Source organism: Mesoplodon mirus (assembly GCF_964341445.2).
Source record: "Mesoplodon mirus genome assembly, chromosome: 8".
Classification (NCBI taxonomy): domain Eukaryota; kingdom Metazoa; phylum Chordata; class Mammalia; order Artiodactyla; family Ziphiidae; genus Mesoplodon; species Mesoplodon mirus.
In genome coordinates, this window is record NC_138984.1 from 8,396,411 (window position 1) to 8,417,193 (window position 20,783).

A 20,783-nucleotide genomic window follows, 5' to 3' on the forward strand; every position below is an offset into this window, starting at 1 on the left:
CCAAAGGTGTCTGGGCTGCAGGCAGCTGCCCGCCTGTGTGGCCTTCCCCTCGGGCTTCGGACATGGAAGGAATGAAACCGCGAGGCTTGCCTTCGTGCTGACTTTTCCCACTCCCTTTCAGCTAAGGCTGCTTTGGGAAGGTGAAACCTCACACCCAGTCCTGCTTGACCAAGGAAGCTTCCAGCAGGACTGGGAGGGCTGGGCTTAACGCCCCTTCCCACCCTATTCCCCATGGACGGATATCCCTCTCAACAGCCTCGGGCTCCCTGCAGGAGAGCAAAGCCTTTGGCTGTGGAAGACTGAGCTGATCCACTTCCAGAGAAGCCAGGGGGCCAAGGGACGCCTTGTCTTCAGGGGTCCTCCCACCCCCCACTTCTGAGTGGCAGCTCTTTTCCCATTCCCCACCCCATCCTGCTCTCCCCATCAAAACGGGGAGGGGAGACCCTGGCGGGATCCTTTCTTCTTTGACTGGAAGCTTCCTCTCTCTGGGGTTTGTGGTTCAAGCCATTTTGGCCCAGTCGTGCGTGGACCACAGTTCTGGATCGGTTTGGTCTTGGATTGAGGCTCACCTTAGACCCAGGATACCATCTCGATTCTCAGAGTTTATGGAGCCAGAGGCGCCGGGACAGAGGGGAGGTTCCCTCCGCTCCTTTCTGCTTAGACCCTCTTGTCGCTGGGTGAAGTCCCTGGTGCCCTCCCATCTTCGTGAACTGTCATCTGGCTGGAGCAGGGGCTGGAAGATTCGCAGGAGCCCCAGAAAGATGAGACCTGAGAAGCGCTGGGAGGAAGCGGGTCTGTGAGGGGTGGGGTGAGGGGCAGGAGTGGATAAAAGCATTTTCAGAGCCGGAGGCCCCATGATTCTGGAGAGTGGGACCCAAGATCTTTCCTTAACGTGGGAGGGTCACTGCAGGTACGGGGGAGCCACTGATTATAGATGTTGGAGAACCAACAAAGGAGAAAAGAAAACCCAGCCAGGATCTGATGCTGTAACAGCAGAAGCTGACCAACGAGGCGTGAGTGAGGGCGGGGGGTCTGAGCCTGGAGCCCAGCGCTGGGAGGTCTGCTCCAGGGCACAGAGAGAGGGGGAAAAGGCCAGAGCCGTTCCAGGGGGCCAGAAACAGCAGTGAAGGTATTTCAGTGCCTGCCTGACCCACCCTAGGCAGTAGTCATGGTACCTTACCTTCTGGCAGAAAACTTTTTTTGTTAGCCACACCACCGTGCAGGAAAAAGATGGCGGTGTGTTTTGTCCCTGAGCCAGACTGAGTTTCTGAGAAGATGTATTTAACCACAACTATGACCTTGACTTTTTGGTCCAGTTTGTTTGGCCTGCTGCTGCTCCTGCCTTATGGTGGCCTCCGGATCCTTGTAGGAACCCTGACCCTTACGACCGAGGCTATGGAGTCTAGTCCCCAGCAGACCGCGAGCTTGGCACTGCAGCATCACCCTTGGTCCCGCTTTTTTTTTTTTTTTTTGCGGTACGCGAGCCTCTCACTGTTGTGGCCTCTCCTGCTGCGGAGCACAGGCTCCGGACGCGCAGGCTCAGCGGCCATGGCTCACGGGCCCAGCCACTCCGCGGCATGTGGGATCTTCCCGGACCGGGGCACGAACTCATGTGCCCGTGTCCCCTGCATCGGCAGGCGGACTCTCAACCACTGCGCCACCAGGGAAGCCCCTTGGTCCCGCTTTTACTCCCTTTGCTGATTCCCCGCACCCGGCCTCATGGTCACCTCTCTTGTCCCCTCCTAGTCCTGCATTTACACACATCACAGAGGGGACCCTCACCATTTGGAAAAAACAGCGCAGGTGGAAAATTGTTCTCTCAAGAACGAAGGGTGAGCGGTTTGGAACTTCGTGAGGGGCGTGTTTGTTGCTGAAGAATCACAAGGGACGCAGCCAAACGACGTTTCCTTGAAGGGACCTGAGGCGGAAGGGGAGGAGCCACAGCGTCGGGCCGCACCTCCTGTGGGCCAGAGCGGGGAGCACGTGGGTGGGGGGGAGGGCAGCTGCCTATGAAAATAATCAGAAGCGGAGTTAGCGACGCTTTTCCCCAGCTGCTAAGAGAAGGTGGGTTTTGAAGGAAGGTTGGGAGCGATGTGGCCGGCAGAACCCGCCAGCACCCCGAGTCTAAGCGGGTAGGTCACTGTTTCAAATCGTAGGCTTGCTGGTAAGTGACACCCAACACGAAGAATCATTAAACAAACAATCAAAAAGGCAGGGATTTATCGGTGATTAATTGGCCCAGATGAGCAGGAAGGATCAGGGTGTTGCTGGTGACGGCTGCAAGCAGGACTCTGTCCAGGGATCTCACCTCTGTTTCCTCCTCAGTGGCGCCTCCTTCTCTCCTCCTGCGGGAGAGGACGCGGCCGGCATCTCAGCTTCGCCATCCAGAGGGAAAGGGGCCCCCAGGTCTGACTGGCGTGGCTCAAGTCCACCTCCCCCCTTGCATGACTTCAGGGGGGCCAGGGTCAAGGCAGAGAATGGGATCTCCATTTGGACCATGGGGTGAGGGCGGGATGAGGAGAGGCCCCCACTTGGAGGAAGGTCTGCTCAGGCATCCATCCCATGGCAGCACCCGGGTTTCTGATCACCAAGGAACACCAGACACAGGTGGGACGGCCCCACGGATGGTGCGGCAGAGAGTCACGACGCCTTAAAGCTATGTCGCTGTTGGGAGATGCCACCCTACACCTCAGCTTTGGTGGTGCCTCTGCAGCCTCTGGTCAAGGCTCCCCCTTGCCAGCTGCCCCCCTGCACCTTTCTTAGTACTTGATCCTCCTTGAAGTCATTGTAATGGAAATGTCACTCCCTCCATTCTTCCCTACTCTGCAGTCACCAGGACAGCAAGGGTGCAGTTGCCTGGGTGCAGGCTCCCTGGTGGCTCAGAGGAGGGTCTGGCCAGGCCTGGCTTGGCCCCCTTTCTGGTGATGGGGGAGTCGGTCTCCTTGGGGTTCCAAGGTGGTGCAGTGATAGCCAGGTTCCCACCTCCCTATTTCCAGGTGTCCCTCCCTGGGGGCCCCCAAAAGCTCAGAAATCCTTCTCTTTTGCCTGATTTTTGTGTTTTTCCACTTGCCCCCTACTCCATGCCCTTTGTGGATGGAAAGTCCTGGTCACTGTATCCCTGCCCTGGAGCCCACGCTCAACGCTCCCCCTGTCTCTGGGGCCCTCTGCCCTGGGCAACTGGGGCCTCATCTGTGGGGCTTTGGGCTCAGAAACTGGGTCCCCCTGAAGATGGTCCAGCTGGGAACCCCACACCAAAACATAAATCGACCCTCAAGCCCCGGGGCCACGGGGCGCCCAGGAGGCCCCAAGCCCTCCAGTCACGCTGCTTCCCAGGGGGGCCCTGGAAGACTGGCCTTTGGCCTGGCACTAGTGTCCCCCAGTTCACGTCCCAGCCACTTCTGCCTGCATTCTTTTTGCTTCTGGCTCAGGCAGTTTATCTAGGCTCTATGCCTGCCTTCTGCCGGTGCAGCCAGGTCCCCAGTACGCCCAGACCCTGCCCCTCTGCACTTGTAAGTCACTGGGACCCTCAGCCTGGCTTCTCCCTTGAAGATGCTGTTGCCTGGGTTCAAGCCTGGCCTGAGTGCTGCCTGGGAACCCACTGACATGAGGAGGGCATCCACACTTATCTCCCCCTCGGCCCTGTCAGTGCTCCCACCTGGGTGTTTCAGAATCAGAACACAAAGCCCTTGGAGTGTATCTGGGGAGCCCTCCTGACTCTCTGGGAGGGCGGCCCGCCACCGTGACTGGCAGGCAGCAGCAGTACCGTACCATTAAGCACACATGGCGGCTGTGTTTCCAGGTGGCACAGAGATAACGCAAGTGCAATCAGCAGCAGTGTGTCAAGAGGGAAGGTATTCAAGGGCACCTACGGTGACCAGATGTCACCCTCAGTTATCACGTGACCCAGGAGCAAGGCTCCATGTTAGCTCCTGCAGGGCGAAGGCCTGGAAGTGAAGTGATGTAGCCACCACCTGTCCCCACACGTGCCACCCTTCGGGCTTTGCCATTCTAGGGGGCACACACTGCCCTGATCCTTCCAACTTGCCCCTGACCCACCCAACCTTCCGCCCCAGGCTGCACCTTGCACACACCTTAACAACCGGCTCTGCTGCTGGGGGGCCGGGGAGCCCTGGTTTGTAGCGTTTGTCACTTTCTGTGGTGTAAGTGTCCCCATCACAGCCAATTTCAAGCTACCAAAGTGAGGTCACTGAACACAAGACTGGTGAAGGGGTGCATAGTAGGCAGCATTATAGTGTATCTCCCTCCGACAAATACAACAGGTGTATGTATCCTCCAGGATGTAGACAATATAAACAGTAAAACTAGGAAGGGATGAGTTTTGAGTATTTATTACCTTTGTTTTTTGTTTTTTGTTTTTTGTTTTGCGTTATGCGGGTCTCTCACTGTTGTGGCCTCTCCTGTTGCGGAGCACAGGCTCCAGACGCACAGGCTCAGCGGCCATGGCTCACGGGCCCAGCCGCTCCGCGGCATGTGGGACCCCCCTGGACCAGGGCACGAACCCGTGTCCCCTGCATCGGCAGGCGGCCTCTCAACCACTGCGCCACCAGGGAAGCCCTACCTTTGTTTTTAATAGAAATTATTTAATTTTAAGTTTATAAAATTTAAGCTTTGAAAATGGCTATGTTCAGCACCAGCTCATAGAAATCCTGGACATTTAGCGAGCGGGCACAAGCTGACTGCAGGACACCACTGCCTCCTGCCCAGGTGGACCGGGCCCAGGGCCTGGACCCAGCACTCCTCAAGATCACTGCTCCATGGCCTTTGCTCCAGCTGCCCCTCTTAGAGCTCATGCCATCACTTTGGCCCCTCGTCCTTCCCCAGGAGACCCCACTGACCTCAAAGCCTCTAGCATCCAACTCGTCGCCTCAGCTTTTCCCGGGGCCAGGCTGACCTCTGGCTCAGCACCGCTCTCTGGAAGGTGTCCTCAGGCAGCCCAACCCTCCTCCAGCTGTAACCATGGTGAGCACCCTCCATGCACTGCTTTCCTCCCCGGGGTCTGGAGCATGTGCTCCCAGCTTGGCTCCTCCCTGGAGACTGTCTCCTGCACCAGCCCCTCTTCTTTCTCTCACCCCTGGCTCTGCCCTAGGTTTCTTATTTCTCCAGTGCCGTCCTCTGAGATCCCATCCATTCCCAGGCTTCAACTGACACCTTAAAGAGACGACTCTGTGTAGGTCTCTCTAGGCCTGACTTTCTCCAAATTCTATAAGCTCCTCCTAGAAATCTGTCCATCACTTCAGTCTGGTGCTGGTGCCCTGCCCTGAACTGTGGCCGTCTGCAAAGGCCAGGACTTCTTCCTAGAAGATGGATAGCAACTCACAGGCCAGTGGAACCTTGTCTCCTGCTGCGAGTTTAGCCAAACTACTCTGTGATGTTGCTGCAGCATCTGCTGTGTGGCTAAGTGAGGCCGCAGAGGCTTTGAACTGACCCCAGCCCTGTCGCTCGTGCGTGGCCCAGGAACAGCCTGCAGCTCAGAGGTAAGAGTAAGTTCCCGATAGGACTTCCCCAAGGGCTAGTGATATATAGTCTCCCCCACCTCCCAGGACCTCCCTGTGTGTCCCACCCCCCCGACCCCAGGAGAGCCGTGTACCTCCCCCGGGACTGTGAGTACTAAGCTTCTCTGCTGCACTTTCCCTTCACCGGGGCTCCACCTAAGCAACGTTCATTTAACAAAATCACAACACTCCACAACCCAGTGCAGAGCAGCCCCACAGGATACGTTTGTTGAACTGAATTAAAATGGGAAGTTTACGCCACGGTGGAAAAACCATCCTGAAAGATTTGGTTCTGAGGCGTGAGGTAAGTTCTGAACACCCTCTCTATGGTAGGTTGTCGCAGACCTGTCGGGTTTGTTTCTGGGTCCTTGTCGGTCCCTCTTGCACAGACTTGGCCTTGGCCATGTAACCTGTGTTGGCCAATGGGAGAGCGGCAAACGTGATGCAAGTAGAAACCTGAACAGTGGGCTCGATCTCTCTCACTGCAATTGTTGCCCTGAGACCACCATGTGAACTAGCCTGAGCTAACTTGCTGGAGGATAAACCCAGGACCCAGCCCGCAGCCAACTGCCAGACATGAGTGAGGCCCTTGACTGCCCTCTGATCAGCTGGGTCCATCCAAGCCCGAGAGAGCTGCCCATCTGGGCCCAGCCTCCATTGCTGATCCACACAATTGTGAAGCTAATAAATTGTTGCTTTATGCCATTACGTTTTGGGGGTAGTTTGTTATGTGCAAAAGTGAACTGCATCACTCCTTAGGACAACTCCCCACAGTGTCTGGAGAGCTGAAGATGGTCAGGCAGGCAGGCCCAACCCCTCAGCCACAAGGCTGTACTGTGAGCACCCTGGGAGGCCCCAGGAGGATCCCCCCAGATCCCGAGCGAGGCCAGTGAAGCATTCACCTCGCACACAAAATGTAAGGGGTGCCCCCAGATTCAAGATACATGATATTTTAATGCAATTCAGCAAACTATGCCTCGTGGGCTGGCTGCCTATTTTTTAAAATAAAGCTTTATCGGAATTGGGGCTGGGATTAAGGTTCTGCAAGCAAGGTAGGGCCACAGAAGCATGTGGTCAGATCATGTTTTTGTTTTGTTCTTTTAAATAAATTTATTTATTTATTTATTTTTGGCTGTGTTGGATCTTCGGTGCTGTGCGCGGGCTCTCTCTAGTTGCGGTGAGCAGGGGCTTCTCTTCGTTGCGGTACGTGGGCTCTAGGCATGCAGGCTTCAGTAGTTATGGCACGTGGGCTCAGTAGTTGTGGCTTGTGGGCTCTAGAGCGCAGGCTCAGCAGTTGTGGCGCACGGGCTTAGTTGCTCCACGGCATGTGGGATCTTCCTGGACCAGGGCTCGAACCCCTGTCCCTTTCCAACAGGGAAGTCCCAGATTCTGTTTTTATTAAAAGTTTGATACTTTGTCATGGATTTTATGTGTTAATCTTATTTATTTGTGCTTTTTTTTTTTTTTTTTTGCTCCTTTGATTTGGGCCAAATCCTTTCCAGCTTACCGCGTGAGCCCTAGTATCTGACTAGATCTCAAACCTCTACCTGCCTATTATATTCCCACCAAGGGTCATAATTTAAGCTGTTGCCAGACTTTTACACTTGTTGTGAATGAAGCAAATGAGATCAAGTCCTACTCGGGAGAAATTAAGGGGCCAGTAACCAGAGAGCTGGGGTCAGCTTTCAGGGGCCGAAGGACTCTTCCTGAAGGCCCATTTCTCCATAGTTCCATGGACTCCTCTCCACGTCTTCCCTGAGTAGGTTTCATGGGCAAATCCTCAGAGCTGCATGATTCGGTTTCCAGATGACCCGTGAAAACGTTCTGGTTTCGGTTTTGTATATTTGATTTCCCCCCTGCACCCTGTAGACAGTGTTCATACCCACCTCCCATTAGGCCAGCAGAGAGCTAGAATATTTACACATAAATCACTGGTATTTTACAAAGTCTCTTTTGTGCCATCAGCCTTGGGGTGTGGAAGTGTGTGTCTGCAAGAGGGCTCTCCCAGAGGCCGAGGCCATGTTTAGTCCCCAGGGAACCGCCCAGACCACTGCTGGTGACCTCAGTGTAGTTTGCCCACATTGTTTTTTTACCCCAATGGCCAGACATTTACAAATCACACTTGAGCTCATCCGCAGGCTTGAGGGAGAAAGAGAAGTCCCCCTTGCATCAGGGAGGCTATGGGTGGTAACAGATGAGCCGCCCACTCCTTCTGGATTCTGGAGACAGGGCTTCTCCCCCGCCAAGGCAGGGCACGGCTGTGCCAGTTGGTGGCATCTGAGGAATCTGAAGGGAGTGGACGGTGCTAGAGAGAATGGGAGAGATTTTTCCATGGTGCTCCTGTGCTGTTCATCTGCAAACACTCTCTGCCTTTTCAACGTTTCGCCGCGGAGCGCTTCCATTTCAGGGACCCAGTCTCTGCTTCTGTTTGTCCGTATCGACAACACTGAGAGAAGTGTTTGTGTTTTCTCTTTATTCCTCCAGAGGTCAAGCCAGGAGTTCAGAGGGCCTGGAGGCTGACATTCCCAAGAAGGCAGGGCAGTGTTCCACACAGCCTTCTTCCCCAGGTACAGAGAGGGGCTCACGCATTTCCAGAGAATCAAGATGGGCCAGTGACACGACCACCGAGTTCTAATGTGCCCAGCCTGGCACCACTGCCAAGACCTCGCGAGATTAACCCGGGGTCCTGGCCCATGATGTGTTTACAGTCATCGCAGGGGTAACCTGGCCTCTTGCCCGCTCCAACATTCTCCTGTTCACCTCTCTGCCCGCTCTCCTGAGGAGTCAGAAGGCCGTTGAAAAACGCAGCGCTTATCCTTTATTTACGTCCAGTGGGGCCCCAGTGATGTCTCCACTAATGGGCATGGCCAGGGCAGACGGACTGCCTGGGGGGCAGCATGTGATTTTATTCACACGCACACACACACACGTACCATGTAAATACTGATAATTGTATTTCAATATTTCTGCTTTAGGAGAGGTCAGACCCTGCGACTAGCTTGAGTAACATGACTGGCTCTGCAGTGAAGTGAAGCTTCTTCCTCTGTCCTCAGACGTGGGCCCTGAGGGCACCCCCGGCAAGGAGCGGGCACAGGCCTCCACCAGCGGGGGACAGTCACACCGCCAGCGGTACTATTTGTGCTTATGGTTTTAATGGAGGGAAATGGCTTTAAACTGGTCAACGCTCTGGGTCCTTAAAACACACGTGCAGAAGCACAGGGCTGCTTTGGAATAGCCATACTCCCAGCCAGAGACGGGAACACACCACATCCTTACCAGATTTTAAAAGAGGAAGAAAATACTAAGTCTGCTGCTCAGGCAGCGGGCTTGAGAACGAGCTTCTGTCATTCTCAGTCCCTTCTGTTTCCTCATACTTGGTCTGGGTGAGGGGGGCCAGTTTCCGCCGAGGCCAGGGTCCCGTCTCTGGCCGAGCTGTCTGGCTCCGGCTCCTCCGCAGAAGCTCCCGGGATGGACGAGATGGACGGGCTCATGGACTTGGCTCTGCTGCCCCCCAGCTGGGTGCCAGGGGGAGGGCGGGCAGGAAGGGCGGTGGCAGGACCCTGGGGCATGGGCTGCGGTGGGCCTGGTCCTGGATGCCTGGAGGGCTGTCCTCCTCAGCCCCTGAAGCCACCTGGCGGCTCAGTGACAACTGTCTCTTCACATCTGTCACCTGCAGCTGCTGGCTGGCCGAGGGCAGGAAGTTGGCTGGTCACTGGGCAACGGGATGGTGACACCGGGGAAGAACGCATCCTCACTTCCTGGAAGACTGGATGCCTAGAGAAGAAAATCCAGGCAAGCTGCCAGCACCAGGCCGGTCTCAGCACAGAGCCCCCTCTGTCCCACACAAGCCCTCCTTTCAACAGGCTCTGCGCAAACAGAGCGCCGGGAACCTTCCCTCCCGGGTCACCTGCTCTGCGGCCAGGGCCTGAGTCGGGCGGCCACGCTCATTCCTTACAGGAAGCAGGCTGCCCGGTGCGGGGACTCGTCTGTTGAGGCCGAGGGACGCGTATCTGCTGCTTCCCAGCCCGTCCGCGGCCCGGTGCTGCCACCGTGGTGACGAGAGCAGGGGCGCCCGGCCTGCTGCAGCCCGGAGGCCGGGCAGGGATGGGCGGCCTGCCTGCCCCTCTCCTGGCCGCGCCCCACCCGACCCCCCCCCGGTACTCGCCGGCTTTTCCTCCGGACCTGTGTACGGAAGCACCGCGGTGGGGAGGCCGGGCTGGGGCCCTGCGCGTGTGTTTCCCAGCAGAGGGGCGCTGAAAGGAGGGGGAGGGCCCCGCGGGCTTCCCGGCCTCGGCCCATTTACACACTCCCAGCCCAACGGCTCCCTGGCTGGCCAACGCGCCCAGGGCCGCGGCAGGAACGGAAGGGGCCCCGTAGGCCTGCATACATCCTGAGAGAGGCTGATTTGGGGCCGCTTGACGTTCTTTTGTTCGGTTTCTCTTTTGTTTTCCCTTATTTTTAGTAAAGCCCTTTAGAAAGTTACGGGCTCAGCTGGGGAGTGGAGCGCTGTGGTCAACTAGCCGACGGGCAGGGGACGGAGAAGCGGTCTTTACCGCTAGCAAAAGGGCGAGAGGGGGGCCCCAGGGACAGAGGGGGGACCTTGGACCCACCCTCCACCCCGCCCCAGTCCCTCGGGCGGCCCCTCCGCCCAGCCTGCGAGGAAGCACCTGCTTCTGTCTGATTTCGAGGCCGCCCTGAGCTGCTGCTGGCTGCTTCCCACCAGAAGGCCGGTTCGGATTTTGGGGTTGACCTGCAAGCCCCACGCAGGGGGATCTTGTCTCCGAGTGGCATTGCCTGGAGGGTGTCATTCCGCCCGTTTGTGTATGAGCCGCTGAGACCAAGGGCAATTTCATAAACAGAAAGATGAGTGAAGAACCGGTCCCTGGGGCAGAGGAAGCGTCTGGCTAGGGCCCTGGTCCTGCGGGGAGGGGAAGTGGGCCTTGGTCCGGTGGGCACGGAAGGGGCACCAGTCAGATGCGGAAGGCCAGCGCCGTTCCCTGCAGGCTGACTTACTTTGCAGGCTCCTCGTGGCGCACGCCGTGGAGCCGGGGCGGCTGGCCTGCTGTGGGCCACACGAGGAGAAATGAGGGGCTGGAGCTGATGCCTTGGCCTTGGGTGGGTTCAGGTCCAGGATCTCTGGGCTGCAGGGGGCCCGGGGCTTGTAGGTGAAGCCGGGTGTGAACTCCCTGGAACAAAATGTGCAATCTGAAGTCACAGGAGAAAGGAAGGACTCCCCTTTCCAGGCACTAATAGATGCCAGGCGTGGCATTGCCCTGGGCATGGGGCGGGGGTGAGGGAGAGCAGGGCACCCAGAGGCATAAATCATTGCCCCATGGAGCTCACGTTTTAGGGCAGGAGGGAGACGATGAAAGAAGGATCAATGCTAAGGAGGAGACGAAGCAAGGAAGGGGAATAGGGAACTTGGGAGAGTATTAAATTGTGAGATCGAATGGCCAGGAAAGCTGTGGCTGGCAGAGTAATGGTCCCCAGTTAGGTCCATGTCCTACTCCCTGGAACCTTACATGACAAAAGGGAATTAAGGCTGCAGATGTGAGATTATCCTGGATTACTGGAGTGGGCCCAAGGTAATCACAAGGGTCCTTAAGAGTGGGAGAGAGGCAGAAGAGAGTCAGAGGAACAGGTATGGCCACGGAAAAAAGGCACAGAGACGCAACGCTGCTGGCTTGAAGGATGGTGGAAGGGGCCACGAGCCAAGGAGGGCATGAGGCCTCTAGAAGCCAGAAAAGACATTCTTCCCTAGACCTCCGGAGTGTAACCTGTCCAGTGGATACCTTGATTCCAGCCCACTGAGACCCGTGTAGGACTTCTAACCTAGGGAACTGTAAAATAATAAATTTGTGTTTGTTCAGGTAACTAAATGTGTGCTAATTTATCATAGCAATTGGAAAGTGATTTTAGATGGGGTAGCCTGAAAAGGCCTCAGCGAGAAGGTAACTTTCAGCCCCCAAACAATCCTGTGAGGCAGGCATTACTACCCCATTTTTCAGATGTTAAAACTGAGGCTCTAAGTTCTTAAACTCTCCCAAGGTCACACACATAACAAGCAGTTAGTGAGGCCAAGATCTGAACCCAGTGGGATCTTATAGCCAGCCATCCTCCAGACACCCTCAGGACCCCATCCCAATGGACCAGCTTCACAGAGACAGGGGCCAGCTTTCCTCCAGCACCTGCAGCCACCGCAGCTGGGGTTGGTGATGTGATTTCCCGGCCTAGCCCTTTGCTCTCTGGCTGTCATTGAGCTATATACATGCTCAACTCTTCTTCCCACCTTGACTTCTGGGGCCTTTGCTATCTATGCGCCCATTTTCTGGACAATAACTCTGAAGACTGGAGTCCCGGGCTGTCATCCGGGGTTGTTGTCACCATTGAATGAGCTGATGTCAGCGCCAGCTCCGCTCCCGGCAGAGGCGGCAGGTGCTCCTAGTCCAGCTTCCCTTCAATAAGTGGGTGTCTCCGTCTGCGGGCTGCACACAGCAGGTGCACGGCAGGTACTGTGAGCTTGGCGAGTGAGGGGGTCCCCGCACTGCATCCCCTGGGACAGGGAGAGGCTGACCGGCTGCTGGGCTTCCCAGTGGGCAGTGGGGAGTGTGTGTGTGTGTGCGCGTGTGCATGTGCGTGTGTGTGTGGTGTGTGCTGGGGGTTGAAACTGAGGACTGTGGGAAGTGCAGGATCCAGTGGCCGGGAAGGAGGGTGGGGGGCCCAGAGGGTGCGCTCAGTTGAAGGGCCTGGGTTCTCAGTCCCACTGTGCTGCTCTCTAGCTGGTGACGAGAGTGAGCAAGTCTGCTGACACTTTGGGAGCCTCAGTTTCCTCACCTGTAAAATGTTTTCTATAGGACAGCTCTGAAGATAGGGTGGCTGTGCTCCGGGCCCAGTTGTGGTAAAGTGCCCCCTAAATGGGGGTTACGACTCTGGGGAGTGAGACTCGGGAGGAAACTGCATAATTTTTGGATTATTTCTATATGCCTCCTTTTTTTTTTACATTGAGAATCTAATACTTTAATAATCAGAAAAATAAAACTTAAATATCTGAAAAGTCTCCAAATTCAAATTTAGAAAAAGACTGGCATACACTATTATATATAAAATAGATAACTAATAAGGGCCTACTGTAGAGCACAGGGGACTCTACTCAATACTCTGTAATGGCCTATATGGGAAAAGAATCTAAAAAGGAGCGGATATATGTATACGTATAACTGATTCACTTTGCTGTACAGCAGGAACTAATACAACATTGTAAATCAACTATATTCCAATAAAGCAAAAAAAAAGAGGCTGGCATAAAAACCGCCCATACTTTAGACAAGAAATCTTTCATACCAGGTTGAAAAGGATAGAGGAGATTTAGCCCTATTACTTTTTTTTTTTAACTTTAATTTTTTTCTTCAGAAAGCAAAATTTATTTTTATGTCACTCCTAATATTGTCCCTACAGGTGAACTCCCTAAGAGCAGCAATTTGGTCTAGTTGACCTTTGAGCCTCAGTGTCCAGCACAGTTTCTGAGCACCATGTGCATTACCAGTGAATGAAAGAAAAGCAAAATGTTAGGGCAAAGGCGTCATAAATTCCGGTATATAGATCAGATGAAAGAGCACACAATCATTAAAAATAATAAAGATGGGGGCTGCTCAGGCATATGAGAGAGAATGGAATAAGGCTGAAAACAGAGCAATACAGAGTAGCATGTAAGTCTGACTGCAATTGTGTGAAAACAGGCATGCATTGCTGACACTTCTTCCACATACAAAGAAGCTTCTTATACGGGCTAGTGAGGTGGTTTTCCTTTAATATTATTTAGTTCAGATGATTTTTTCTCCATTTTGCTGTTCTAATTTTGATATATAGATATATATTTTTTCTTTTTTTGGCCTTGTGGCTTGTGGGATCTCAGTTCCCTGACCAGGGATTGAACCCAGGCCACGGCAGTGAAAGCCCGGAATCCTAACCACCAGACCACCAGGGAACTCCCTAATTTTGATATATTTTATCATTGTTATTGCAGTAAAATATACATAACATAAAAATCTTGACCATTTTTAAATGTAGCCCCATTACACTTTCAAAAGGAATAATTGAGAGACAGTAGTGAAAACTACTCAGGTGAGCACTGGGGCTATTCCCGGCAACGGTAACGGCAGAGGGTCAGCCCTGGGTTACCTGGGGATGTCCCATCACACGGTCATGGAACAGGGTGGCCAGATTTGGAGGAGCTAGACGTGCAGGCCCAGGACGGCTGGCCTGCTTCACCCCGTGGGGCCTTAGAGCCAGTGAGCAGCAAGGTCAAGTTGCAGGGTCAGAGGAAGCCGAGGTGAGTTGGCAAGAAGTGAAGGGAGAAAAAAGTCTGGGCAGCAGGGCTGGGAATCTCTAACCTCCCAACCCAGGGCAACCAGGAAAGGGTCCCATCCTTTTTGGAGAGCAATTTGGCAATATGTATGAATATCCTAACATGCAGGTTAATTTTATGGGTCAACATTGCTGGGCCATGGCACCCAGGTATTTGATTAAATATTGTTCTGGATATTTCTGTGCAAGTGTTCTTTGGATGAGATGAACATTTCAATAGGTGGACTTTTTTTTTTTTTTGCCGTGCTGTGCGGCTTGTGGGATCTTAGTTTCCCGACCACGGATTGAACCCGGGCCCTTGGCAGTGAGAATGCGGAGTCCTAACCACTGGACCGCCAGGGAACTCCTCATAGGTGGCCTTTGGGTAAAGCAGACTGCCCTCCAGAATGTGGGTGGGTCTCATCTGATCACTTTTAGATTTTGGACTTGCCAGGCCTCTGCTACTATGGGAGCCGATTCCTTAAAAGAAATCTCTGTATAGACACACTTCCTGTTGGTTCTATTTCTCTGGAGGATCCTGACTAATACACCTTAAAAGGCAGCCTCCTCTCTGCCGTGGGACATGACCTTTGTTTGGCCAGGGCAGCATTGCTGCTGGGGAAAGAGCACCCTCAGACAGAGGCTCCCTCGGCTGGCTCCTCCCGTTGGCATTGGAGAAAGTGGCCTTTGGCAGACACCAGGGGGCCGCCCTTTGGCTTGGCAGGTGCCCCCCACCCCATGAGGTTCCCCAAACAACCTGGGGGGCTGCAGGAAGCGGCGGTGTGGACTGAGGGCGCTGGCCACTGTCACTGAACTCTGCAGGGATGATGGCATCAGGACCCCCTGGAAAGGACTCTGTAGGAGGCGGGGATGGCTGTCTGTCGGTAAGGGTCAGCTTGGCCTCTGAGTGGCCCCTAGCTCCCTAACGCCCCAGAATGTTGAGCTCAGCAGTCTGGGCAGCTAGGAGCCAGAGCCAGGAAAGGGTGACGGTCTGGCAGGAGATGGGACCGGATGAGGGCAGAGCAGAAAAAGCACATGGATGGCAGTCACCTATGATTTAGAAAAACGTGATCTGCTACAGGAACACATGGTGCTGGGTCCTAGTAGGAGGTAAACTTCAATATATTGGTAAATTGGTAGGTGGCCTGCAAGGTAGGCGATTACTTATTAAAGAAGGCTGGCCTGTTTATATTATCTCTCTTATCAATAGGAACATTGTGTTGGAACGGAGTAGCAAGAAAAGGCTTCTGGAGATATTTAATCTTTACTTGTGTTTGGAATGCTGCTGAGTCATAATCCGCAGATGGCCGGCAGCCGATGGGTCGGCAAGGCCACGTGACAGTCTGGGCAGCAAGGCCCCTCACCTTCCCGGAGGTGACGGCTGGAAAGCAACGCTGCACGTTCCAAGGTGCGGGTCAGCCCCTCCAGGTCTGAACCGACAGATTTCCTGGGAGAGGGCCTTGGCTCTTCTTGGGATTAAATGCTTTTTAAAAAAAAATGCATTTTCATAGCCTGGTTAAAAGCTACTCAAAGCTAAGCGGATAGAAAAAAGAAAAGGAGAACTTGGCTGTGGGGAGGTGTGGGATGGTGGAGTCCGAACATTTTTACTCCTGGCTTTTTCTGGAAGGCAATTGCATAGCAAGACCAGTTGCTGGAAGCCACGGGGCTGCAATCATCTTTACACCACCTCAAAGTTGGGGCTAGGCAACTGAGGGCTATCATTCCGTCTACAAATGACCCACGCCCAGAGCTCCAGGGCCTTCCTTCTGCCGCAAGCGAGGGCCCACCCAGCGGACTCATCTTCTGGGGCCAGGGGCTGCCCTCCCCCCTACAGACCGAGAGAGAGAGAGAGAGAGAGAGAGAGAGAGAGAGAGAGAGAGAGAGAGGAGAGAGAGAGAGAGAGAGAGAGTTGTCAAGCCAGACAGAGAGCCACTCTCTCTCCCTTTCTCCTGAGGATCCATCCATCGCCTATTTTGAGCACCTGCCCTGGGCCAGGTGTGGGAACACAGGGACAAACACCCTGCTCGTGGCCCCTGTCTTTGAGGAGAGCGGGAGACAGTCACGGAGCACGAGACCACACAGTGAGCCTCGGGCTCACCATCTTTTACGCCCTCGGCCCAGTAGAGACATCCAGGACCGCCCCCCTCCCCAGTGCAGGTCCCAAAGTCCTTCCGGCTCATCCCCACACAGCAGGAAAGAAAGGTGCAGGGTCGCTGCCTGCCCCAGTGGGTGCCGCTCTGCTGGGTCCACCAGTGGGTGCTGGCTCTGCTAGGGCTTCTGCAGGTCATCTCTGACTCCCTGGCCACTTCTGCAGGCAGGGGGTGGCTTCAGGCCTCGGGGGCCTGGAATGCGGGCCCTCCCACTGCCTCACCCAGCTCCCCGAGGCCCCGCTGCTGTCGGGCCAGTCAGCCGTGACCACAGCTGAGGTTAGGGTGACCCTGCGGACGCTGTAAGGGAAGTCCTTCCCTGTTCTACAGGAAGGTGGGGCGCGGGAGGCCTGGCCAGTCACCGTGGCAGGATCCCTTTACTTCCGAGACTGCAAGGCGTAGTCATGTTCACCATGACTCTAGCCCAGGGTTTTAGTGCAGGAGCTTGGCTTGTCTATGGTGACATGCTCAGCCAGCAGGGCGCCCTGTGACCAGGAGGAAGTGGTGGGCGGCAGTCGGGAGACAGGCTGGGTCTGCATCCAGAGCCGGGCCCCTCCCCCTGAGCAGGCTTCCTCCGACCTGAAAAAGGGGGCTGTGAGAGATTAAGAAAAACAGTCCTTTCTAGATTCTAAAGAATCCCTGGTAACCCATCAAGTGCCAGTTTGTGCTCGTTTGGTACAGAGGGAGCGAAAATAACTTTTATTTTCTCCTTGGAGGCCCAGTTTCGGTTTCAGGAAGCTGACATCGGAGCCAAACCATCTGACTGGTCTCGTTCTTCATCTTTCTCCCCTCCAAAGCCAGCTGCTAAGATAGGACACGGACCTCAAATTAATTCTAATCACAAACCCTCCCAAACATGTTTACCTATCAGTTCTTAAAACTAGTCTCTTGGGCATGTTTGTAAGTTTTTCTCTCCTTCCAGTCTGACAACTGATAATTCTCCGGCGGCAGGTCCCTCCCCCTTGGGCTCTGAGGTTATCAAGCATGGTGACCACGCTCCCCTGAGGATCTCAGAACCGCGCTTCAGGACCCAGCGAAACGCTCCTTTGCTTCCATCGTCAGAGGCTGGGCCTCAGAGGAGCCTTCCCAGGATACCTCGCCATCCCTACCTGGTGGTCTCGCCACTGTCCAGGGCATAGGGCACCTCCCTAGGCTGGCTCGGGCCTCCCGCTGGGGGCAGGTGAGGCTCTCCCTGACGTCCTGCTGGCAACCACTCTCCCGACTTGGCGTCGATAGCGGCTGTGGAGGAGGAGAGAGAGCTCAGTTGATTCTGCTCTGGAAGCTCTTTGAGGATGCTCTTTACTGGGCTGGGCCCTGAAGTCGAGAAAAGCACACACCCCGGGCCAGTCCCTCACGGCTCCCCGGCGCCTATGGATGGGGACTTGTTTACTTGTGCAGCTTGAGGCCTTTCCAGATGGCCACTTGATGTACTTATAACCTGAGGGTGCAACAGGCATGCTCTGGCTGGGGCACACGAAGCGGAGAAGGACAGACAAGTGGCCCTGTCGCCTTCCACACTCCCACTGCCTCTCAGGGAAAAGCCAACAAAAGCCAGAATTGTCTCCTGGGCCCCTGCTTGGCTCTGATGCACAGCGGCCCAGAGGCACACTGAAAAAACTCTTCGTGTTTATTTGAAATTCAAGTTCACCTGGGTGTCCTGTATTTTTATTTGCCAAATCTGGCAACCCCCGAGGTGGGGCTCTCTTTGCCCTGTGCTGCCCCAGGATCCTTCAGGCCTGAATCCCTGTCTTCCCCCAGGGGCAGAAGCCTCCATAATACCACCTAGCAAGGACAAGGCCACCTAGGTCACCCCAAGATCACAGGGAGTGATAGGAGAAGTCCCAGATGACACTGCCGCGGATGCCTCCCAAGGGTCTGGGGACAGGCCTGTTCTGTATTTCAAATGACGGGGACCCCTCTTTCTCCAGCCCTGCTTCTCCTCTTCTTGTTCTATAGCCAAGGGGGTCCGTGTCACCATCAGAGCAACACTGTGACAGAGTCTGGATTCACTGCTTCCTTAATCCACGCTCCTTTCAGCTCTTTCATTAAAAAAAAAAAAAAAAGTCTCTCTAGCACCTTTGCAATGTGGCCTCTGCTTTATCTTAAATATAAAGAATCTTCCCTACCTAAACAGACATGTCTCCAAAGAAGACGTACAGATGGCCAACAGGCACATGAAAAGATGCTAAACATCGCTAATTATTAGACAAATGCAAATTAAAACTACAATGATATACCACTTCAAACAGGTCAGAATGGCCATCATTAAAAAGTCTCTAACAAATGCTGGAGAGGGTGTGGAGAAAAGGCAACCCTCCTACACTGTTGGTGGGAATGTAAGTTGGTGCAGCCACTATGGAAAACGAATGGAGTTTCCTCAAAAAAACTAAAAATAGAGTTGCCATATGATCTAGCAATTCCACTCCTGGGCATATATCCAGACAAAACTATAATTCAAAAAGAAACACGCACCCCTATGTTCATAGCAGCATTATTTACAATAGCCAAGACACGGAAACAACCTAAATGTCCACTGACAGATGAATGGATAAAGAAGATGTGGTACATATATACCATGGAATACAACTCAGCCTTAAAAAAGAATGAGAGGGCTTCCCTGGTGGCGCAGTGGTTGAGAGTCCACCTGCCAATGCAGGGGACACGGGTTCGTGCCCCAGTCTGGGAAGATCCCACATGCCACGGAGCGGCTGGGCCCGTGAGCCATGGCCGCTGAGCCTGAGTGTCCAGAGCCTGTGCTCTGCAGCGGGAGAGGCCACAACAGTGAGAGGCCCACGTACTGCAAAAAAAAAAAAAAAAAAGAATGAGATAATGCCATTTGCAGCAGCATGGATGGACCTAGAGGTGATCATACTAGGTGAAGTAAGTCAGAAAGAGAAAGACAAATACCATACTTATATGGTACAAAAACACATACTTATATGTGGAATCTAAAATATGACACAAATGAACTTATCTAAGAAACAGAAACAGACTCCCAGACATAGAGAACAGATTTGTGGTTGCCAAGGGGGAAGGGAGTGGGGGAGGGATGGATTGGGAGTTTGGGGTTAGCAGGTGCAAACTAGTATATATAGAATGGGTAAACAAGGTCCTATTGTATAGCACAGGGAACGATATTCAATATTCTGTGATAAACCATAATGGAAAAGAATATAAAAAAGAATGTACATATATGTGTAACTAAATCACTTTGCTGTAGAGCAGAAATTAATACAACATTGTAAATCAACTATACTTCAATTAAAAAAAAAAATCTTCCCTGCAGGTTTCCTCAAATCCATAGCAAGGGGGCACAGCTTTGACTTCCAGATAACTCTCTTTTGACCCAGACAAGGACTCTGTTTCTGGTATGGAACCCAATGGGTGGCTTTATCTACAGTCCACATTGGACAGTCTCCACCCAGAACTGGGACTAGAACTAGAATTTCAGCCTTCTCTGATCTGCTCTTCAATGGACAACTGGTCTGCTTGTCTGTGCTCTCTACTCAATGGGCTTACAGTGAGTCCCCTACATAGGAACCTTCAAGTTGTGAACGTTCAAAGATGTGAACGTGCATTCGCATGTCCAGTCACGTAAGTTAGTTCACGTCTCTGGCATACACTGCCATGTGTGTGCATCCTCTACAAGTGGTTGCAGCAGCCGTTCAGAACGCGATCCGGTGCTACCGGGTCATCGATGACTAGAAAAAAGAGCTATGACCCAGACGTCACTGGATCGTTTTCTCAAGAGAGTAGACAGAAGTGAATCCAGCAAGGAACCAGAACCTGTGCCATCAACGTCAGGGGTGAGTGAAAGTGCAGCTTGCCCTCCGTCTCCTATTGCTGATGACCCTTCAGCTCTACCGTCTCCCACCTCCTCTCCCTCCTCCAGTCAGTAACTCTTCTTGCCTGTTCACTCGATGCCAGCCCCTGGATGCCAGCTGTTGTACTGGACTGCTGTACTTTTCAAGATACCGTACTGTAAGATTAAAGATGTTTTCTTTATTTTTTGTTTGTTTTTTATGTATTATTTGTGCGAAACGTATTATAAACCTATTACAGTACAGTACTGTATAGCTGATTATATTAGTTATATTAGTTATTAGTATCCTATTAGTTAGCTGGGTACCTAGGCTAGCTTCGTTGGATTTATGAACAAATTGGACTTAAGAACGTCATCTCAGAACAGAACTCATTCCTATGTAGGAGACTTAACTGTTTAATAAAGCCCAGGGGACCAGATTTGGGTGTATGAAACAATAGTTGAGTGGAAGCACACGAGTGCTGAGCTACACACAGAAAATCCCATGAGAGTTAATGGTGTTACAAGATGGTGCCCGGGGGTAGGCAGCCCTCCAGGATCAGGAGCTTTCCCCGGCTGCTGGTCGGGGGGGAGACAGCTGGCAAAGCCCTCTGGCAGGAGGGAGGAGGCGCCAAGCTGGGCTCTCCGAAGACCCTCTGAGGTCTTCTCGGTTCAGTCACCAAGCAGTAGCCACCCCTCCGTCCTTGCCTATTCGCTCTGCTTAGGCCACACTGCAGACTTTCAGAGCACCCCCTGCGGCAACCCCCCCCACCCGCAAGAAAACCAGCTCCACTGAAAGAGCTGGGATCTGGGAGGAGAGCAGCGCGTGAGGCCTCCTGGGACAACCACTGCTTTCCTACCTGTTAATCCATTTCAGACGGGGCTGGCATTGTCCCTCCACGGTCCACTGACAAGGCATGGGAGTTTGATACCCCAGTTTTGGTTGACGGGGAAATGAGAATAACTTGCCTCAGGCCA

General features: G+C 53.6%; 1 protein-coding gene across 2 annotated transcripts in view; it reads right to left on the reverse strand.

Moving 5' to 3' along the window:
* Positions 1–8,073: 8,073 nt before the first annotated feature.
* The window catches only part of ARMC9 (armadillo repeat containing 9), a 143,453-nt gene continuing 130,743 nt past the window's right edge, over positions 8,074–20,783 (reverse strand). Inside the window, exons 23-25 of one of the 2 annotated variants that reach the window (XM_082631085.1) lie at positions 17,113–17,242; positions 10,527–10,699; positions 8,074–9,287 (exon numbers count right to left, since the gene is read on the reverse strand). In XM_082631085.1, the coding sequence (XP_082487211.1) occupies positions 9,265–9,287; positions 10,527–10,699; positions 17,113–17,242 (326 nt within the window). In that variant the 3' untranslated portion in view covers positions 8,074–9,264. Of the gene's footprint in view, positions 9,288–9,950; positions 10,700–17,112; positions 17,243–20,783 lie in introns of those variants that run through there. The other variant, XM_082631084.1, reaches the window with a different exon arrangement.